Source organism: Euleptes europaea, chromosome 8 (assembly GCF_029931775.1).
Source record: "Euleptes europaea isolate rEulEur1 chromosome 8, rEulEur1.hap1, whole genome shotgun sequence".
NCBI lineage: Eukaryota > Metazoa > Chordata > Lepidosauria > Squamata > Sphaerodactylidae > Euleptes > Euleptes europaea.
Window position 1 is genome coordinate 69,199,500 of NC_079319.1, and position 17,821 is coordinate 69,217,320.

At 41.1% G+C, this 17,821-nt stretch overlaps 2 protein-coding genes across 3 annotated transcripts; one reads left to right on the forward strand and one right to left on the reverse strand.

Moving 5' to 3' along the window:
- The first annotated feature begins 230 nt into the window (after positions 1–230).
- Positions 231–5,860, forward strand: HSBP1L1 (heat shock factor binding protein 1 like 1). The gene is made up of 4 exons (XM_056854954.1): positions 231–275; positions 2,690–2,756; positions 4,485–4,579; positions 5,855–5,860. Exons 1-4 carry the CDS (start codon positions 231–233, stop codon positions 5,858–5,860), a joined length of 213 nt encoding a protein of 70 aa, XP_056710932.1.
- Positions 5,861–9,035: 3,175 nt separating this feature from the next.
- Positions 9,036–16,888, reverse strand: TXNL4A (thioredoxin like 4A). Of its 2 annotated transcripts, XM_056854335.1 has the most exons (4): positions 16,713–16,851; positions 12,711–12,789; positions 10,045–10,148; positions 9,036–9,244 (listed from the first exon to the last, which is right to left on the reverse strand). In XM_056854335.1, the coding sequence occupies exons 3-4, from the start codon at positions 10,086–10,088 to the stop codon at positions 9,073–9,075; spliced, it is 216 nt and encodes a 71-aa protein (XP_056710313.1). In that variant the 5' UTR covers positions 10,089–10,148; positions 12,711–12,789; positions 16,713–16,851; the 3' UTR covers positions 9,036–9,072. The 2 variants fall into 2 exon arrangements, with proteins under 2 accessions (XP_056710313.1, XP_056710312.1); XM_056854334.1 differs by lacking the exon at positions 12,711–12,789 and having other exon boundaries at positions 16,713–16,888.
- Positions 16,889–17,821: the final 933 nt, after the last annotated feature.

The window sequence follows — 17,821 nt, forward strand, 5'->3', positions numbered from 1 at the left end:
GGCGTCCCCCGCTCCCCCCTCCCGCCCCGAGGCCGGAAGTCCGCCCTGCGACGTCCCTCTCGCCTCTCTAGGCGGGGCCTCCCTCGCTTCCCGCCCTTGCAAGGCGGCCCGGAAGCCGGGGACGCCGTTTGGAGCGGCGCCGGTTGGCGGAGGACGAAGCGGGAGAGCCGGGGACGCGGCGGCCGGGCGGAGGAGGAGCAGCAGCAGGAGGAGGAGGAGAAGGGGGGGAGATGGCGGAGAGCGACCCCCAAAGCGCCAGGGAGCTCTCCCGGTTTGTGAGTTCGGGGAGGGCGGCGGGGCCCCCGCGGCATGGCCTGGGTTTGTGCCTTGTCTGGGGGAGCGTGGCCTGTATCACGGGGGGGGGGGCGATTCACAAAGCAGTTCCGCTGGTGGGACCCCTGATCTGCTGGCTCCTCTGAGTCACCAGCTTCCATTACGAAAGGATAAGTCTGTAGCCCTTTTTTGGGCTGCAGAGCCATAAGCCTTTATATTCTTGCTGCACAAAGAGCTAGAGAACCATTTAGACCAGTGGTTCCCAACCTTTTTTTGACCCGGGACCACTAGGACTTTTTTGTTGGGTGCAGGGACCCCAAGGTTCAAAATAAAAATTCAGAGAATTTGAAAATAAACTTTAATCGTAACTGTTAGTTAAACATTAAACTTTGAATAATATTTGAATATATATTTTTATAATAGAGAACTTTTAATTGAAAATATTAATTTATTATGGGTTTATAATTTTGTTTCGCAGACCTTAATTTGGTTCTCGCGGACCCCTGGGGGTCCACGGACCCCTGGTTGGGAACCAGTGATTTAGAGGGTGGCATTAGATTGTTGTAAAGTCATTGCGCTACAGTGATCTAGTAATCGCCCATTACTGGGCGGGGATTAGGAGGCGGCGTGTTTCGAATTGCTTTCTTCGAGGGAAAGAGGAGCACAAAAGGATGAGAGGTTCGAAATGGATAATTCACACAGCGTGCAGTTAGGCTGTGGAACTCCCTGCCCCAGGATGTGGTGATGGCTGCCAGCTTGGAAGGCTTTAAGAGGGGAGCGGACACGTTCATGGAAGAGAGGGGTATTCCTGGATACTAGTCAAAATGAATACTAGTCATGATGCATGCTTGTTCTCTCCAGGATCAGGGGAGCCTGCCTATTATATCAGTAGTCAAAAAGGGCAAGAGTCCAGTAGCACCTTAAAGACTAACAAAAATATTTTCTGGTAGGGTATGAGCTTTCGTGAGCCACAGCTCACTTCTTCAGATACAGCTAGAATGTGAATCCATCGGTCTTTAAGTAGAGGAACAGTATGTAAATGTGAATAGCAGGCTTGATGGGATTAGGTGTGATATGCAGAAGAGTCTGTGATGTCCAGGGGAGAGATGGGTGTGGAGAAATCAGCATTGGTAATGGGCCATGAATGCAAGGTCTTTATTCAGCCCAGGTAAATGCATTGACTTTAGTTTGAATATCAACTGTAATTCAGTTTATTTAGTATTATATCAGGTGCTGTGGAACACAGGCAGGATAATGCTGTTGCAGTTGTCTTGTTTGTGGGCTTCCCAGAGGCACCTGGTTTGGCCACTGTGTGAACAGACTGCTGGACTCCATGTACTTTGGTCTGATCCAGAATGGTCTGATCCAGAATGGCCTTTCTTATGTTCTTATGATGGGGAAAAGGCGGCGAGGTGACATTTGTGTTTGCTTGGCAGGTGCTGAACCTTTAGCAAGTCCCACCGGGCAAAAAGCGGAGCTGGGAACTGGAGCAGTGGGACGTGATGAACTGAATGTGTGCCTTTCAGGAGGCACTTAAGGATACAGATCTCTCCATGAGGGGACAAAAGGCTTCCTTTAAAAGGATTCCCCCCGCTTCCTCTTAACAAATTGGCCCTCAGAAATATTTCATTACAATATAAGAGGATGCTAGCTGTTTTGCCATCTTCAGCTTTTGTATCATTCACAAAACCAATCTCACTGGATACTAATTAAATAAGGCAGTCTACTTCTAACTCCTATTAAGTCTTCTTACAGTGAATAGCTAGAAAGCTTAGAGGGTCACATAGGAGCAACATGTTCTAAAATATTTCACATTTAATAATCTCCAATGGTATTTCATTAGTATAGCCTAATAATCGGTTCATTTCTATTTTAAGGGTTGTGAATAGATCACAAATAATTGCACATGCCTACGAGATCTTTTTAATTGCCATAGCTGTTTTCATATGAATTCTAGTTATCATAACACCAGAATTAAACTTATGTTAGTGATATTGTATGAAAGTCTTAAATTTGTGCATAATAACAAAATTCCTTGGAAATTTGAGCATGGCCCTTGTAAATATTTTAAATAATTCTATTTCAGTGTTCTAAATTTCTAGTAGGCAATTAATTTTATGTGGTAACAATGAATAATACTTATAAATTTTCATCTCCTGCATGTGCTGGGGGTGTTACAGAGGTAATTTGGTCATCCTTGAGTTTTATGATCATCTTGAAATCATGCACTAATAATTATAGCTGGCATGTCAATCAAAAATAGTTTCTTGTGTACCAATCATTTTCACAATCTGTTCCAGTGCAATGAAACAAAGTATATGCACTTCTTTATGTCATTTTATTAATGCAACAATTAGATGGAGTTTTTCCTGTACCATAAAGATATTGTTTGCTAATAATCTTTCATATTTTCTAGGCAGAAAATCTACTACAACAGGTACATGAAAACTTTCAGGCGTTGGCTGACAAATTAGCTCTACGAAATATCCTTTTCCATTATCTCTATGCAACTAAATGAACAGTGCACATCCTGCAATTTTAATTACACTTAAGCTACTTGTAAAGAACCTATTTGATTAATAATTGCCAAATCGTAAAAAGTATCACTTCTAAAAGATCTTATACACGCTTCGTTTATGCCAAGTCATGATAAAGTTAAAAACAAACATTAATAAAGTATGCAAGGGTAGTCTGTTCTAAATTGTATTCAGAAGCAAGGTTCCTGAACAGTCTACCCATGGAAGCAGGGAACAATGCAACTTATAGTGCAATCAATGGATTTAGAAGGCTGTTAACTGTTCAGGATTGTACTAATAGTGCAGTGAGAAGGTATCATGAAGACTGGCAGGTTTATGTTAGAACAATATAAGTTATGAGGAGTTTGATATGGAGGATAGCAAAACTGTTATTAATATGTATTGTTCAAGTTTAATACAAATATAGAAACAGACAATAAATATAGTATACTTTAGAATGTATTGGGATACAAGGGATATCCACAACCAGGGTAGACATGCATACTTTTGTCGAAATAACGGAACAGTAGAGAAGATCAATGTAACCCCCATTCCTCTCATCCTTTTTTATGTTCATCCTTTTCTCTCTTTTTTTTGGATTTTTTTTTTTTTTTAAAGACAGTTAAATCCTAAACAAAATTCCCAGTTCGGATTTTCTTAATGAAAAGGCTTGGGTAGGACTTCATTAAAGCATACTGTTTGTTCTGTGTTTAATTTATTAACACCCCAAATTAAATAAAGGGGGGGGGAACCCTCAAGCCTAGTGAAACCTCATCCATCGCCTACTTCCTTGCTTGACCCATAAAGCTTGGTACTCTTATAGAGTGCCTACTGTTAGGTCACAGTCAGCACTAGTATGATGCAGCAAAACCCACAATGCACCTCAAGTGATTGAAGTGCTTGAGTTATCGTTGCTACTTTTTCTTTGCACTTCTTCTGCTTTTCATTTATAACTAAGGAACGGGGCACATGAAACCAGATGCGTTATTTTCCTCCCCAGTTCTTATACTAATTGCCATATAATCTGATTTTTCTGAACTATTACGTCTAAGCTTCTATCCTAACAATATGGAACTTCAGCACTGGGAAGCAAATCCCTCTGATTTTAATGTTTAGCTTTATGCAGATTGTCGAAGCCTGAGGATTTTTTCTTAGACATCTTCAATCTGGATGGTCAAGCTATCTCAAGTGACTAAATGTCACCATATTACAGCCACAGCTATATCAAAGTGATACATAATTGTTGAGAACATTGTTTACTTAAGTAGGACCAAACCGTAAAATAGTTTGTATGCTGCCCCCTGTATAATTGAAGCGATGCTGAAAAGTACTTGGAGAAGTTGAGAGACAAACATAATTGCATTATAGGGTACCGAAAATTGGTGTCTCAAATGTGATTTTGCAACATTACATAATTGCAGTTTGGTAACATACCTTCTGTCCAACACTCTTCTTTCAGAGCATACACATGGCATGCTTCCAAAGGGAGTGTACTAAATAGCCGTTTTATACTACTTTAAGTAATCATTTGAAACAAGCAACAAATCCAACTTACAATTGCCAAATCTTCAGTTTCATGAAATGCTGAGCATTAGAACATACCTGATGAAAGAAACAGACCTCATCCCCTTTTTACATCACTACGAACATTTATTTTGTAAAGACACAGAACACTAATGCTCTTTAACCTTTTACTGGAAGACATGGGTGAGCGTATAGATGATCTTGAGAAACACGTTAATGGACTAGTGGCTCCAGCTGGTATAGAAAATGCCAATGAAGAACTAACGGTAAGAATCTTACCCTGTAAAATTATGTTATTGTATTTACTCAAAAGGAAGATGACCCCAAATATTAGATGATTTCCCTTTTAAAAAAGGCAATACACAAAAACAGATTACATTGAACTTATGACTCCCCACCCCCCCAAGAAGTGAGCTAGCCAGGCAAACGTGTCATCTAGTCAACCTGTATCTTTCCTGCCCGCTGCCCCAAGCTTTGGAAGGCTCTGTTGCCCCAGCAACGCTCCGGAGCCAGAAAGCACAAACAAAAAGAGGCTGGCGTTTCCTCTCCTCCCACTCTTTCTGACTAAGCAAAGAGCATATCTCCCCCGCCCCCCAACTCAATCACATGGACAGCTCCCAGCGCCAACCCCAACTAATGGAGGCTGGCCTTTCTCCCACCACACTTCCTGGCCAAGCCGGAAAGCATTTTTAAAAAGTGCACCAACAGCATTTCCGGCTCGTGAAACCAAGCTGCATCCCCTTTTGCCTCTCTGCAAGCGCAGAACATTTGTATCCAAATTTAAGACAACCCCTCCTTTTAATAAGCAGCTGAAAAGTTTTTTTAAAAAATATATTGTATTCCAGTAAATACAGTAATTATCTGTATCCTCAGATAAAAATATTAGGAGCACCAGAATAAAAGCCAATTGAGGACAGGGCTTGCAAGCTCCTCCGAACTCTTCTCGCTAAGGGGGAAAAAAGAGGAAGGGAAAGATGCTTCAGGACATGAAGTAGGAACTTGCGGTAAAATTGCAATACATACCACTTTCCAGACTTGTAACAGTTATTTGCACGCTTACATAGAAGTCAGTCCAAATAAGTATAATGAGGGTGCATTAAATGTGCACAGGAATGCCACCTTCAAAGGGTTTCTGCTTGTTCTCAGATTTTTGCAATCCAAACCTAGCTGCATTATTTACTGGAGATCCCATCCTGTTGATCATACTGACTTAAGCTGTGTAATCCACCTTGAGTCTCAGCGAGAAAAGCGGACTATAAATAGAAAATAAATACACGATGGGCACAAAACAAGTTTCAATTTCACCCAAAGCTCCTCCCCCTTTGAGAATATAAACATCAGTTAGCATTTGAGTGACTAAAAAATGGTTGCCACTCATGTTTCTAGAGCAAACTGTGACTCTGTTTTTTCCCATTTGCACCACCTTCCAACTGAATGAAAATGTTAGGGTGTAAACTATGAAAACCTAATTATGTACTGAAGTAGTACTTGTTTTTCTTTCCCAATATTAATTCAGTTCCGTTATTCTTGTTTTTTCACAGCACTGAAGACATCAAGATGGTTAAAAAAATTCATTCACTATTCAAACTTGGTGGCTGAAAATGGAGCCTACAGTTATACAGAATTCAATGCATTCTAATTTATTTTTTAAAAACAATCTACCACTGATGGATGAATAAGCTACCTTCTTATACATTAGTAGCTGCAGTAGAAAAGGCAATGGAGATGTTTAGAGTTTATTCTTGCACTAAGGAAAAATTCTTACCCAACAAGTTTGCACAAGACTTAAAATGAGGTTTCAATTCAAAACTGACTCTTTAATTATAGTATGAATAAAATTGCAATATTTATCCTTTTGCCATTTCTATAGTATTGTATCCATGAACATACTGATCACATAAAGCTGCCTTATACCAAATCAGACCACTAATTTATCAAGCTCAGTGCTGTCTACTCTGACTGACAGCTTTCTGAGATTTCAGTCTTTCACATCACTCGGTACCCAGTCCTTTTAACTGGAGCTGTTAGGGACTGAACCTAGGACCTGCATGCAAAACAAGTTCTTTACACACAGTGAAGTCTGCACTCTTCTAGGCTTTCCCCAATAGTTGATTAGCGGCTTGGGTAATATAGCCCCTGTATTCAGTTAGTTGTATGTTCTGAACTCAGTCCACAGCACCCAAATGGTTAAGACAATGTTGGTTGTTCCCTGCCACAAAGTTACATTAATTACATATAATAAAGCATAATAAGGGGTTTGTGTCATTTCAAAAGATGTACCCTCTACTTAAAAAAAAAAAAAAAGGCAGGTAATGGAAAAGACCGAAGAAAAATAACTGCATAGGCATAAGATACATATGAACACAAGTCTGTATTTATTTGTTACTACTTTTAAGAACATAAGGCCATGCTGAATCAGACCAAGGTCCATCAAGTCCAGCAGTCTGTTCACACAGTGGCCAACCAGGTGCCTCTGGGAAGCCCACAACCAAGATGACTGCAGCAGCATTATCCTGCATAATTCTAATATTAATTTGCAAAAACTAGTTTAAGCTGCTCAAACAGTTCTTTTTTCAAAAAGCAACTGCTTTAAAACTTACTAAAGTTTGTACTGATTTTCAGAGGGGCAGAAAGAAATAAAATATTAAGATAGTGTGTGAAGCCATACCCATGGAACATTGCACTTTACAAGGAATGATGATGTGAAGGAACCAAAGCATTCGAAGCTCTTTCAGCACTCCTAAGCATATTGATTTGGTATTAAGTTTTACTAAAGCCAGTGTGACAACTAAACATCTCGAGGAACAGTTGACAGACTAATTCTGCAATCTTTCTCACTGTCCCCACCAAGATCAGGGTGGATTCCACTGGAGTCCAAGGCAAGGGTGTCGAACTCATTTGTTAGGAGGGCCAGATACGACATAAATGTCACTTGGTTGGGCCATGTGCACATAAATACAAGGGAGGTAGGGAGAGAAAGAAGAGGGACACAAAGAGAGGAAGAAAACAGAAAAGCCTCCACACACACCTGGCCACACCAGTGGCCCCGCAGCATGACCACAGCTAAGCCTTCCTCCCCACCTCCAGCGATCGCAGCAAAACCTCCCTCCCCACCCCCGGCTGCGCCAGCAGCCCGGCGCAACCAGTCCCCATTCCCTCCCCAGCCACATACAGGCCCTGGAAGCCCAGAAAAGGCTGGGGGAGGGGGGACTAGGTGCCTCGGTTCCGCAAGCCGGATAAAAGCCCTCCAGGGGAGGCGGATCCGGCCCGCGGGCTGCATATTTTACACCCCTGGTCTAGGGTAAATGTATCATCCCTCCACATTGCTTTGGTTTCAGGTACAGTGCTGTTTTGTGTATTGAATGCTGCGGTTGCAATGCACGCTGCACCTTTCTCACCTGGAATCATTCCGTAACCTGCTCTTTTCCCGGGCTGCTTCATACATAGCACCAGTTCTGCTGAGAGTAGACTGTATGTGAGAACCTGGAAGAAGACTGAATCAGGGTAACCCGATTGTGCAAAATGGAACACAAACGTGCAATATGCCCAGCAGAGCAGCAGTGAGGCACCATGGAAGAGCGAAGGGAATGCAGTACTATGCTCTCCTATACAGAATGGTGGCCCCCACTTACAGCAACTATGAGTGCACTTCAATTTGAATCTTTAGCCTAACTGGAACCAGAGATATGGGGCGGGAGCCTGCATACAGCCTTCGGATTTTTTATATCAAGGCTGGGGAAACCACTGTTCCAAAAACTTGACCCTCCTCAACACCTACCCAGGTGCACTTTTCAGCATATTTTAACACCCCTTAATAGCTGCACCAGCCTATTAGAGGCTAAAATTGTCACTGTAAGAGGTACCCTGATCATGATATACCAATCAGGATCTAATGCCAAAAGGAACTCTAAGATGTAGCTAACTGAAGTTCCCCGTTCACTCCAAGGACAACTAAGAACAATGCAATCCTGAGGAGAGTTACTCCAGTCTAAGCCCATTCATTTCAATGGGCTTAGTCTCGAGTAACTCTCCTTTGGATTGGACTATAAGAATATTTCCTGGAGCCCTCCGAATTCTGTAGATGGCGTCTACCCAGTCATCTGCCAGTCTTCATCAATGCTTCCATACTAGATCTCCTGACAGCAAGACGAGAAGTATTCCAATCTCCTACTCTGCCTCCCTGCCCTCAGTCCTTTGTGTTTCCTTGTCTTTAACTTATCTCTCCCCCACACACACCACAGACTGGTCTGTCTTAACATGGCCCTTGCATTACATTCTAGTCAGGGACTCCCACTACCCCATCTCTTCTCGCTGGGTTGGTTTGCTATGGACTAGCCATGTGGGAGGACACATATTTAACACAGTTTCTAACTTTTAGGATCTTTCCATAAACCTGGGTGTTTTCACAGGTTTTTAGAAAGATCTCACTTTTCTCTGATACATGGACTTAAGTATCCACAAATGGGGCCAATGTCAAGTACCAGATATATTATTAAAAAAATTCTATCCAAATATTCTATTGTCATGTTTGTCTCAGCTCACCACACGTCATGCTTATCTACAGTGAACAAAATTACCTGTAATGTTCTGGGTAGAAAATGGAGATATAAAATCCTTTACACAGAAAAGTGTGAACACAGTACTTTATTTCTGAAGTGCCATGAAAATATTTATGTAAGTTCAAGTATATTCACAATGAAAAGACATAAACAAGCAAAGACATTATATACAAAAACTGATTTTATTAAGCTCCAAAGCATTAATATCTATATTTTGTTGAGTAGTCTTTGGGTGATACAACGAGACCTCTACCTTTACGAGCACCTCTATAAACAGTCTCTATGATGTCAATCATCTCTTGTTTGTCTTCCATCGCCCAGTTAATTTTGTTGTTGTTGCCTGTGCCTAAATCAATCATTATGTGTTTGTTTCTTTAGGAAAAGAAAAGAGGGAAAATACATCAATGCATGATCTATTTCTTTATGAAGCTATTAAGTATTTTATGCAACTAATATCTGTGTGTATGTCCCTCTCCTCAATCACATTTGTACAGACTGAACATAACAGTTATGCAGGTTACCTCTGATGTTAAAGCTTCAGATTAGAGGTTAAATCAGAATTACAGTCTTGGGGGGTTATATTAATCATTCTTGTTTCAGATTATGAAGATTACCCCAAAGATACAGCTACTAATTAAAATATCATTCAGAAAGTTCTCATATTTTCCCATATAATTTCACACCCAAATAAAAAATGTACAAAAAGTAACTATTTTTGGCCCGCAGGAGCAAAAGATGCTAACACAAAAATGATAGCAAGAAACTTGCCGGAGGTATACTGGTAAGTAAGGCGCTGCCAACCGTTTTTGCCTCCCACAGAAGCTTCAGCTGTAGCACCGCTGTAGCTTATGCCAACTGAATGGGTCCAGTTGCCCAACTCTTGTAGTTCAATTCTGCAGGCTCACTTGATTTTCTTTACTTATACATAACTGCAGAAATGCCATCAACTCCTGAGCTCGCAATGCAACTTGTAGTGTCACAAATGGCCCATAGAGTTGGTTTTAAAGATTGCAGCTTCTCAACAGAATGGCTGGCATCAGTAAAGAATCACATACTAATTACAGCTGAATGTAGTATAGTAGAATGAAAGAGATGTTACTGTGTGATAATGTATGCATAGTTTATCAACGGAGAACATGTATGTTACAGTGAAATGTAGGAATAAAATATACCTGAAGAAAAACATGACTGTACAGGGATCGTACAGTTCATACATCTTGTTGAAGTCTGGTACTTCTGTGATATCCACAAGGTAGATAACAGCAAAGTTTTTCACCTATTGAGAAAAATGCTACATTTGGAGCAAAGTATGCTAAGTATTCATCGTCAGCATTGTAAGCTTACACAGAAATATGAACACAGGATTTAACTTCCAAATAGAGGCGAGTGATATGTTAACATAGGGTTCATTCTAGATCATGACATCGAAAACGAAACTTTATCCAGTATGCCAATTTCAAGCAATGCAATAAATAAAAGGTCATTTCTATTTTTTCCAATAGTTATCAGCACTTTGTTTTCAACCCCATGTAACCCTTCTTAAGTCCCAAGATGTCACAGTTCTACCAAATTAGATCCCCTTCCTTCTCTATGTTGACATCATGCCTAGCCACCCTTGTTAAAGGCTTCAGACTGAACAGCTAAATTTCTTCAGTAACCTGTTACAGGCAGGTGCAACCAATTAGGTAAGCCATCCATCTCTTAACGCTACCCTTTTCTGCATGATGATGCAGCTTTGCCCAACTCTGAAACAGCATAATTACAAAATATTTCTACTAGATTGCTTGAACTGGCATAATTTTGCACAGGCTTAGACCATATGTACAATGCAATAGATCATATTACAGCCACAATGATCAGTGCAACTTTGGAACGTAATTTGTCAAAAATACACTGCTTTATATTGTAAAATAACCTATAACTATCCACTGACTATAGACGCATTTATGGAGAAGAGGAAGAAGCGCAAGATGTGGAATTAAGTCTATTGGTACAATTAACTTCTCACTATTGCAGTTTCAAAAGTTCAGTCTTAATGTGGGTATTCACAGAATGTAAACATTTCTTAGAAAATACATTGCAACATATGTTTGTATTAGCTTGACTAATTACTCAAGAAACAAATGACTGGACAAATATTACACTAAAACAGGGCTTGAGAAATCCCAGAAGACAGTATGAGATGGTGCCTAGAAATTTCATCGTGCTTCCTTAGTATTTTCAGAAGTGATTTATTGTAAGTGCCTCTTGGTGATTCTCTGTACAAGTACAAAGCTTATTTAGGTGAGGTTTAGATGTTAGCTTTTAGTTATGATGACAATCACCATTACTCCCATTTATTTATACACTACAACAGTTGTTATAGCTTTTTAAAAAATGACAAAAAATGAGGTTTAGGATTAAGTTTTGTGGTATCAATAATTAGAAAGTATGTTATTAAAATATAAAATCCTCTTTCCTCTTTCCCTCATTCTAGCATCTCTCATATTCTCACTTTCCCCCGCTTCCCTCTCTCCTTTACACCTGCCTACCAAGCTACCATTTATCTGTCCCCCATTTTATTTATATTCTGCTTTTCTCTACAATGGGGACCTAATGCAGCTTCATATCATTCTTTGCTCCTCCATTTTATCCTCACAACAGCCCTGTAAGGTAGAGGTTAGGCTGAGAATGTGTAACTGGCCCAAGGTCACCCAGTGAGTTCCACCGCAGAAGGGGAGATTTGAGGTCTCAGTCTGAAACTCTAACCACTACACCACACTGGTTTTTGTGGGGTGCTGCTGCTGAACAGTAAAAAGCAGCCAGGCCTGGGTGTCAAGCAGCTCGAATGGTATCAAGTTGCCTGATGGTTGCTACCACATCTGGCCCCAATGAGTCCTCGCTCAAAGGCCAAAACAGCCCCTGAAAAGGCTCTACCCCCCTGCCTTTTACTGACAGAACCAGGCCTGGAATGCAGGCCAAACTGTTGTGGTTGCCTAGCAACAGCCACTGAGGGCATCTTTTTATTAAAGCTACAGGCACTCCACATTTTCAGATTTGTCAGAAGATCTATCTTGTCCATTCACCACTCCTATCTCTGGATTTAAGTATCCTCAAATGGGCCCACACTTCACTAGCAGAATATATGAATATAAGTGAATCAGTACAACATTAAAAAAACACCCTAAATTCCCTTTCGCTGCACATATTGGCAAATATTTCTTGCTGAGCTGGACAAAATGTCAATCATGCTCCAAGCTTTGTCACCTTTACAGCTAAGGATGCCAATTTCACATTACAAAACAATAATAATAATTTATTGCAGTCATAGACCAGAAAATATCATATTGCACTGCTATGCTACAATTCCAAAAATCTCAAACCTTACATTTAAAAAATTGGTAACAAGACAAATAAAGCACAGATAAAAGGCTATCTGCAGTGTAACACTTGGAGCAGAATTACTATACTTATTAAAATTCCTTATCCTTTCCATCAGCCCTTTTCTTACTCGGGGCTTTTATTATACCAGCACAAAAATTGGCCACTTGTTTTGAAATCATGGGGTTTTCGTCAATTAATAATTTATCCAGTCATACCTGCTCTGAACGTTCCGTGACTGTAACTATTACAGGATAGAACACATTACATAATACACATACTACATCAGAGAAAGAACCCCAGTTGCAGTGGAAGAAAGAGCTGCACATGCTGGAATTTCTATGGAGAAAACATTACCAGTATGGAAATTGGCAACTTTGATGCTTCAGGGTCTACTATATGCTCTCCAATAGCAGCATAACAGAGTTGTATGATGTTCTTCTATGAATGTATGGTACAATGGGAACTGTTTACTCACTCTTTATATGGCAGCGATATCCCAACTGGACTCGTAAGCAAGAGGATGACGAACGATCACCCTCTTTAATCTGCTATTTCTGCAGAGGGAGATGTTTAAATACAAAGTTATATTGCTCTTTTTTCCCCTTGTTAATGTTCCAATATGTCTGCCAACTACCTACAACAGAATTTCCAAGAATGCCCTGCGTTTCACAGGCAAGGAAATAGTTACAAAAGCAATGTTTATATCCCCCCACATCTTAAATTGATAATGTTGTCTTTTGAAGTGTCAGAAGACTTAATTGTTTTATGATTCAATTGTATTACCCGAATGTATTTAAAGTCTGACCAATCAAATTCTCTTGTATAGTTCAGGAAGGCAACATCAGAAGCCATTTCAGATTGACTTTAACATGTGATTTCTAAAGAGATGGTCTTGTCACAGTTTTCCATGTCTTAGTAAAGTCCTGACATGGACTGGTTTAGAAATATTTAAACATTTCAGTTAGCAGCCAGATTGTCAAACCAGATTCATCACAGCAAGCATCTCTCATCTGTACTTAAATATCTCACTGGCTTCCCTTTTTTTTCCAGGCAGAATTTGAAGTACTGGTTTTGAAATTCTACATGGCCTAGGACCAATGCAATCTTAAGGAATACCTCCCATATTAACTGGCCTGGCTCTGGAAATGTTCAGCAAATGCCCTTCTTGGTTTGCCCTTGCTTTTGGAGGTAAAACAGGAGGCTACCAAAGATCAGGCTTTTTCTCTGTATGTATGCCAGAATCCTTTCTCTTGGTACATGGTGCCTTTATTGTCCTTTGGACAGTAGATGTCTATCCCATTTGCCAAGCTTTTCATAGTTAGTGGTGCTGCCTGTTTAATTATTATATTTAGTTCCATCACTGCTTTGGTGTAATGATTGTCTTGTTTACATCTTGGACTGTATTTTTGTTTTCTGACACCTTGTGGTAATCAAAGTTTTTAACTGATTTTTCTGTTTTATGGATTTTATAAAATGTTCTGACGTTACTCCTAGGTTGCTAAAAAGAACCTCACAGAAATAGTTTCCAAGTGGAGCTGCACAGCATAGAAAGTCATTTCCCCTCTCCCCACTACTGCAATCATGTTGTGCCCTGTGCGTCAGTGGACCCTCAGAAACCTAATGGAGGTTGAAGTGGGAAGGCTGCAGTGAGAAAGGGGAATGAGTGAAAATGGCTCTCCCCCTCTACACGAACATGTGACTATCAGGAATGAAAAGGAGCCTTAGGAAGCAGCCCCTATCTGCATTTTATTTGTGCCGTGGCTTTACTGATAACTAATAATGGGTAGGAAATACCTCCTTCACTTAATGACAATATCAGCACCACAGTCTTTCCCTGGTTATATTACCAAGCCCCTATGGCATGCTTGTATATCTGTGCTCTGAACCTAGCCAATGAATACATAATGAAAGTCACTTGCATACTATCTGATGCCAGCATGACTGAACTGAGCCATACTGTACTACCTTCCAATTTATTACTGGATACACATGCCAAACTAGGCACAAGAATTAAGCTCTTCAAGTTGACCTAATAGCCTATGTTTAGCAAATCAGCTCCTTTAAAAATAATGCCTCACCTTTCTTTACTGACCAAACTAGTATTACACCTGCAAATGGATCCTCTCCTTTCAATTACTGTCAAACTGTGTTCCTTGGAAACGTATTAGAGGACCCTCAATGAGATCAACAATAGCAGATCATTTATATCAGAAGTAGCTTGAAAACCACTACCAATTTTCCCATGTAATGTGCTGCCACACAGGAATTTTAAATGTGTCTCATGATGCTATTTCAGTTTTACACAGCAAAATGAGGCACAAGAGGCCTATCATGGTAAATGGCTGCACACCCAGAATGTTCTGCGACAATGCAAGTCATCCAAGGAAAGGACTCACAGAAGTTAAGGTGTTATGGAAGGCTAGAAAACCACTAGTTTACAAAAAGTCCAAAGAAAACAAAAGAATGGGTCAATAAAAGCAAACATAACTACAAAAACTCAGAAGCCACCAATCAGATGTCAATGTGATACGGAGAGCATACCATGAATTTTGTCTTGGTTTACATACTTCCTAGTATAACCCTCTACTGGTAAATTCAGTTTCATTTGTTATGAAAGCTTATAAGCTCTGTTCTAGCTAGCTACAACACAGATTGATTCTGGCACAAGAAAAAAATGCAAACACAAGTTAGAGGAGTACTTGATCAGAAAAATGGATGCATTATTCTTGAGGCCAGCCTTAACTATGCTCAGATTTCAGTTAATTACCACTTTTCTATTGAAAGGTAGTAATGTTCTGTGTAGCATGGTTTTGTGTCAGCAGAATCAGAGTCAAGGCTGTTATACTATTTGTTTTATTGCATTTTATCTCAATGTATAGGGTTAATTTAAATCATGGATACTAATGAAATCTACAAACTATAGATTTCCTTTTTGCCTGTATGTTCAATGTAGCTTTTCCGGCTTCTGCTATGGTAAACACCTATGCAAACATGATTAAATCCCACGCTTTAGATACACAAGAGCAATATATTATTTTTTCATTAAGAAATTGCATAATTTATTCAACATAGACCACTGTGGCTAATGGCCAAATAAGCTGAAACTGAATTGACTTGTATTTCTGGAAGCCTTTGGGGTACAAAGGAAGTACCTTGTGTCTGAAATGTTGTCCAGTCTTTACCGCAAAAATCTCCTAAGTAAAAGTTTCTTGTATACAACACAGCAGCATCTTCTTATAAATATAAACAGAATAACTAACAAGTGAAACCTACCTTTATGTTTGTGTGCTAGGTTTAGAACAGGGGTGGGGAACCTTTTTTCTGCCAAGGGCTATTTGCATATTTATAACATCATTTGGAGGCCATACCAGGCATAGATCTCCCCGCGGGGGGTGGTGGGAGAGGCTAGGGTTGCCAAGTTCTTCTTCGCCATGAGTGGGAGGTTTTTTGGGTGGCGCCTGAGGAGGGCGGGGTTTGGGGAGGGACTTTAGTGCCATAGAGTCCAATTGCCAAAGTGGCCATTTTCTCCAGGGGAACTGATTTCTATTGGCTGGAGATCACTTGTAATAGCAGGAGATCTCCAGCTGGTACCTGGAGATTGGCAACCCTAGTTCCTTACTGTTTTCTCTCTACATATCAAGACAAATGGAAAGGTGTTTGGAGGGTGGATTGTGGGCAGTTCAAAGGTGGAATAGGACCGCACGCCCCTCCACCCGAGGGAGGCGAGGGAGGCGAGGGAGGCGAGAGAGGGAGAGAGGGAGAGAGGGAAAGAAAAGTAGGGAAAGAAAAGGACAGAGGGAGACAGAAAGAGGCTGGGAGGGGGCAGCTGTCAGCGGGGCAGGACGCGAGCCTCCACGGGAAGGGTAGGGTCTCCCGGCGCCCTGTGCGCTGCGGGCTGTTCTGCGTGCATACACACCCCACTTCTCTGCTGAGGGGGGAGGAGGTGGGGGGCCGTGTGTGTGTTTGAAAAAGCGGGAAGGCTTTTCTGTCTCTGGCCATTCATGCACGGGAGGCCATTCATGCACGGCCCCTAAGCCCCCCGCCCAGGGGGGGATCTCCCACTGGCCGGCCAGCCCCAAGGGGGGGCTCCTTCCTACCTACTTGTGAGGGGGTGTGTGGTGGCAGGGCACGGTTTCAGGCTTGTGAGAGGCGAGTGGGGTGGGGCAGAGCCTCCTTCGCATCCACCCACCCTCCAGCCACGCCCCTCCGCTCGCAACAGGCCCAGAGGGCTCCGGAAAAGCCGCCGGCCATGCCAAGTGCGGGCGCTTGGCTTCTGTTCCCCACTCGCCCGGCCATCTGCACATGCTCCAGCGGCGGCTTCTGCGGGAGAGTCCATGGGCCACTGCCAATGATGTTGAGGGCCGTATATGGCCTGCGGGCCGGAGGTTCCCCACCTCTGGTTTAGAACATTATGTGAATGTACATGATTTAACCAACATTAAAACAGTGTATCCATCAATACAATAGAACAATGTACCTTTTCAGCAATACTATATAAAACTTCATCCATTTTCATACAAGTAGGATCCCAGTCGTGCCCAAAGCGAATGACCACCACACGGTCTTCTTCTGAAAGAATGGCCTGGTCTACTTGCCAGCCATTGTGTAAATGAGGAAGCATATACGACATTTTCAAAACTTGTGTGAGGCCTGTAAAAGGATAGATGCATGCAAGAATTCATAATCTGGATATTTCTTAACAAAAATCAAGGCAAGATTGCATTCCATTTGTATTTTATTTAACATAAATAAATACATCTTGCTAGGGTCAAAGCTAGGGATACTGCCTGTCGGGCAAGAAGCTTTATGGACTTAGAATTCCTTTCTGTTGTGGGTGATGTTAACACAATATATGTTCATTAAATAAATATTAATAATACATATAATCAATAATATACTCTTTTTCTTGAACAGTGCTGTTTATTTTTCAAAGCCCAAACCCCTTTCCTGCTTAACTCATGACAAGTTCAGGAACCCCTCATCTAATGTTTGTCTTAAAGACCAGGCCAAGTGTTCCTAGAGTTCATATTTCATATCATTTTGGGATACAGGAGGGTCTGACAGAGTAACTATACAAATGAATACTACACAGTTGTTACAGCTGCCCAAAGCCACCATGTAAAAAATTGCTTAGAAAAGGTGTTTAAAGAGTAACCAATCTCTGGTGAGTACTCTTATGGACTTTCAGCAGGTATCTGAAAAGATAATATAATCCCTCATCCTACTCTTGGTTATGAGTGAGTGCTGCATCTTTCTTTTATCACCACATCCATCTATCACATGTCAAGTGTTATTAATACTAGTTATGAAGAAAAACCACAAAGTCTTCCAGCTTCTTAATAGGATTTATTGTGGCTAAAGTTTAATGCCCCCCCCCCAAATGTTTGTTTTCTGTTGCCACCAGATACTTTAATTCTGCTATGGCAGACTGCTTCACCTCTTGGATTCATGTGCAAAGATGATGCTACTTATACCACACTATTACAAAACCTTCAGAAATAATGACAGAACAATACAAGCATGGATAAAGGCTACGCTGTGTGACATGTAGGCTGCATTCAGGTATTACGTCGGGGACAATAAGCC